This window comes from Nicotiana tabacum, chromosome 22 (genome assembly GCF_000715075.1).
Source record: "Nicotiana tabacum cultivar K326 chromosome 22, ASM71507v2, whole genome shotgun sequence".
Taxonomy (NCBI): Eukaryota; Viridiplantae; Streptophyta; class Magnoliopsida; order Solanales; family Solanaceae; genus Nicotiana; species Nicotiana tabacum.
The window spans coordinates 37376079-37380744 of record NC_134101.1 but is presented as its reverse complement, the minus strand read 5'-3'; the positions used below and the strand labels follow the sequence as shown (position 1 = coordinate 37380744).

At 35.9% G+C, this 4666-nt stretch overlaps 1 protein-coding gene across 1 annotated transcript; it reads left to right on the top strand.

Moving 5' to 3' along the window:
* The first annotated feature begins 1253 nt into the window (after positions 1-1253).
* On the top strand, positions 1254-4666 carry LOC107769164 (protein CHUP1, chloroplastic). The gene is made up of 4 exons (XM_075242594.1): positions 1254-1793; positions 1962-2044; positions 2692-3462; positions 3540-4666. Exons 1-4 carry the CDS (start codon positions 1652-1654, stop codon positions 4407-4409), a joined length of 1866 nt encoding a protein of 621 aa, XP_075098695.1. The 5' UTR covers positions 1254-1651; the 3' UTR covers positions 4410-4666.

Sequence of the window (4666 nt, the reverse complement as noted above, 5' to 3'; positions counted from 1 at the left end):
TGTTATAATTATATATAATTTATGTATAATCTATGTAGACCAACTAGAAAAGGTAAAAGTGAATCCAACGGACTATTTGCGTAAAATCCAATCAGTGGAATTTGCTTTACAAGTTACAAGAAGTAAGCATCATCTTTATGGCATGAAAAATACCTTTTATTTGCTTCTTCTGTTCTTCACTCTCATATTTCTCAATTACAATATGTTGGAATTTTTTTTCTGTTGAAGCAGTTCATTCTATAAAAACGTTAAATTATGTTACGTGTAAATATTGAACATTTCATTCTCCCAGAACAGCCATATTTAATCCTTCATTTGGCGGTGTAAGTTCTATTTGCTTTCTCTTGTAATTAATGTATTTGTACTTCGTAATCTCTCTAGTTTTATAGATCCTTTGAAAAATTAATGCTCATTTATAAATTCTAATTGAGTTTTGTGACTTTTATGGCTAGTTGACCGTTGGTTAAGTTAATGTTAATAATATTATTATATACTATTATTTTCATGGAGAAAAAGAAGGTAAATACCACTTCATAGCGAGTAGAAGGCAAGTCATATTATCCTTAAACAATAATCGGATCCTTGAGTCTTTTTTCTCTCTCCCATAAGTGGAATTCCTTTCCATCTTTCAATGTTTCCTCTTAATTATTCACAAACTCGGCTTAAAAGATTTTGAAAAATCTAATTCTACACTGGAATCAAGCATCTAATCTCTGTTATCTACTCCAATCATAAAGAGTTACAGCTAAATATGCGACGGAAATATGTTACTTCCACCGTCTTTTTAATGTAAATAATTTATTTGACTGGTATATAATAATGCTTAAAGAAGATATACTAGCTTTTTAAAAAAAACTTATGATATTAAATATTATTATAATATTTATATTACTATAAAACTATATCATTAGCATAAGAAAATTTAAAATTAAAAGTTTTCCAAATACAAAAATATGTTACTTTACTTTTGGAATAACTTAAATCATAAAGTGGAGAAGTTGACAGAGGGGCATAGTGCAATTTGCAACCCACCTGACATAAGACAATTTATTTTTTGTATATATTCGCGGTTCTATGAAAAGACAAATACAGACGGACCGTGGACCTGGTTGGTTCAACGCTTCAACTTCATTGGCATATATTCCCTTGCTTTGTAATTATTTTTTTTAGTTCGTAAAAAAAAAAAAATCATTTATAATCATATAAAATATATATATATATATATATATATATATATATATGCCATAAACGCAAAAGCCGTTCCCCCTTTTTTTAAATTTGTGCCACAAATAGTTTCGCGTTACACATGTTTCTACTAATCATTAAAAAAACAGCAAAATAGAATATTATTAAATGAAAGTTGTCCATCTGCCTTTGCGTGTGCTCGAGTCAGACAAACATAAACTGTAACAGAACAAATTCACATCAAAATTACGTTTTCTAACTTGATTCTTTCTCATTTCCTGTTGGAATTTTCGTTTTATTTGTCAACTTCCATGCCCAGAAACCTTCTTTAACAGAGGATCTTGCTCCTTCTCCTACTCACTCTTCATATTAATTTTTAGATGGCGGATGATGAAGAAGGAGACCTGTGATATTTCATTTACAGAGTGAAGAGATGATTGACTTTTGCAGTTAGTGCTAGCAAAGGATGATGAGAGACAAGAGGGACTTAAGGCCTGTAATCTTGAAATTTGGGGTTGCTTTAGCTCTCTCACTTGGTGGAATTATCTTTACCTTTTTTAGAAACAAAAGAATCAAGCCCTCCAATTCTCCTCCATCACCCAGTTCAGGTCAGTTCCACAACCTCCTAAACCCTAAGAAAAGACAAAAATGGAACCTCTCTTTTTGTTCGTTTTTTTTGTTGTGTGTGTGTGTGTGGGGGGGGGGGGGGGGGGGGTTGAGGACTTTTCCCTATTTTTCTTTCTGGGATTGATTTTATATGATGGGCTGAGTTGCAGGTGGTCAAAAAGGTAAGCTCAAAAATGATGATCAGAAGACTCCTGCCTCGTGCAATTCAGTTTTTGATGTGCCAGAGAGAGATGTAAGTTTATTAGACTGGTGATTCTTATTTTGATGTTCTGAATTTTTACTTGATTTTAGGTTTTAAGTTAGATTTTGTTTGATTTGAAGGGTCAACTCTTTGATTTTATGTTGATTCAATTTCTCAGCACAGGATGTATTGGTAATAGATTGCTTTAATAGCTGTTAAGTTAGTGACAGTGGATTAAATGTGGAAACGATTAATTTAGCTGCATGAATTTCCTATAAGTGAAAAATTTAAGCATGATCACAGTTTTCAACCACTGTATTTTGCCTTATATGAGTTGAGGCATAGCCTTAATTTAGTTCATGAATTTCCTATGTTGCTTCTTCCTATTTTCCCTTGTTGTATTTACAGTTGCAGAAAAAGTTACTGTAATGTTCATGGTGTCCTAGTGTTTTGCTTAATTTTGTAACTTTGAATCGTTTAATTGCTCGTAAAGCTGATTTTTTTTTCCTTCTCCTTTTTCCTCTGGTTGTGCTTCGGTTCTGCATAATAGTTCCCTTTTGGAATACCGGTTGTGCATTGACCAGGAAAAGAGTTCTGATTGGGTGGGGGGGGGGGATTGCCTTGAATGTTTTCCTGTTATCAGACTGTTGATTTGTTGTCCTGCTTCAAGCTAATCACTTCTATGCTTCTTCTTGCAGGAGGATTTCTCCTTACCAAAACGCATTATCGAGAGTTCTATAAGTGGTCCATCTACAAGTGGTAGGTCTGATGGAGATAGAGATGGGTTTCTTCTGCCAGAGTTCAATGAACTTGTAGAGGAATTCAGTTTATTTTCAAAGGCTAATTTTTCTCCAAAGAAGGATGTTGAAACACCACAGCACGACGGAGATTCACCCAGAGAACATAAAATTGTTGCGGATGACCATGAGCAAGAGATTAAGAACCTTAAGAATATTGTTAAAACTCTTAAAGAAAGGGAGAGGACTCTTGAGATCCAACTACTTGAGTATTATGGCCTTAAGGAGCAAGAATCTGCTGTAATGGAGCTTCAAAATCGGCTTAAAATAAACAATATGGAGGCTAAGCTTTTGGGTCTTAAAGCCGAGTCCTTGAAGGCAGAGAAGACGAGGTTAGAGGCTCAAGTGGCTGATTATGCAAAGGTTGTGTCAGAACTTGAAGCTGCGAAATTGAAGATAAAGCAGCTGAAAAAGAAACTCAGGTTGGAAGCTGATCAAAATAAGGAACAGATTTTATCCCTTAAAGAAAGAGTTTTGAAGTTGCGCGATGAAAAGAATCCTGTTGAAGCGGAATCAGATGTTCAGTTAAAGCCGGAAAAACTGAAGGACTTGGAGAGCGAGGCTGATGAGTTGAGGAAATTTAACCACAGCTTAAGAGTAGAAAACTCGACGCTGGCTGAGAGACTGGAATCCGTTCAGTTCCTTGCCACTTCTGTTCCGGGAGATAATGAAGTAAGTCTTTAATTCGTGAACTTTTATTTTCAACTTTGTCAAATTCATGTGCTTTGTTGACCTTTTATGTGTCGCAGACAAAAGCATTGGAAGAAGAAAAGCTACAACTGAGAAAGCAAAATGAAGATTTGATAAAGGAACTTGAGCAGCTTCAAGCAGACCGCTGCAATGATGCCGAGGAACTAGTCTATCTTCGATGGGTGAATGCTTGCTTGCGGTATGAGCTGAGGAACTATCAGCCCATCCCTGGCAAAACAACTGCAAGGGACCTCAGTAAAACATTAAGCCCCAAATCTGAGAAGAAAGCCAAGCAACTAATTCTTGAATATGCAAATAAAGAAGGCCAAGGGGATAAGGGGATCCACGTTTCAGATATTGATTCTGATTGGTTATCCTCTCAAGCATCCTATCTTTCGGACTCTGGTGAGTTTGATGATACTTCTGTTGATAATTCTTCAGCCCATAAGACCGATGCTCCAAACAAAAGCAAAGTCTTTGGTAAGCTTATGAGATTAGTACGGGGAAAGGACCATCATCACGGTCAGAGTTCTCCGGAAATGGTTCACAGTACAGAAAGACGCCCTAGTTATTCTTCGGGATACAACTCAGATACGGCTGCTATAGATGCTGGAGCTGTTAGGCTCCGCAGCAGATCAAGAATCTCATCTCAGGGTTCATCCAAACAGTTTATGGATTTCAATCCAGTATCTCAAGGTTCAAGGAACGTTAAGGGAGAGCGCAACAACTATTTGACAGGTATGAGGAGATATAGTGATTCATTGGATTATATCTCAAAACATCTTGCTGATTCACCTCAACAAGAAAGAAATAACCATGACCCGGAAAATGTCCAGAAATCTGAGTTGTTGAAATATGCAGAAGTTTTGCAAGGGTCTCGTTCTAAAACATCATTTCGTAAGAGATCAGCATCAGTTAGTTTCTTCTAACTTTTGTAAATATAAAAGACTATACCAGTGTGCGCAACATGTTTGTTGCTTCTTTCATTTTTCTGTTTCCCCAACATTATTGCCCCTCTTCAGGGATAGAGATAGCATAGGTTCAGTGGTGGGGAATCCCTTTATAATGGGAATAAACTTACTGCAACATGATTACTTCAGTTGTTAGTGTATGTAGTCCTACAAATATTCCCAGTGTAACACCTTCTTACATGGAAGTTATAATGAGGAAATTTTAATTAGCAAAA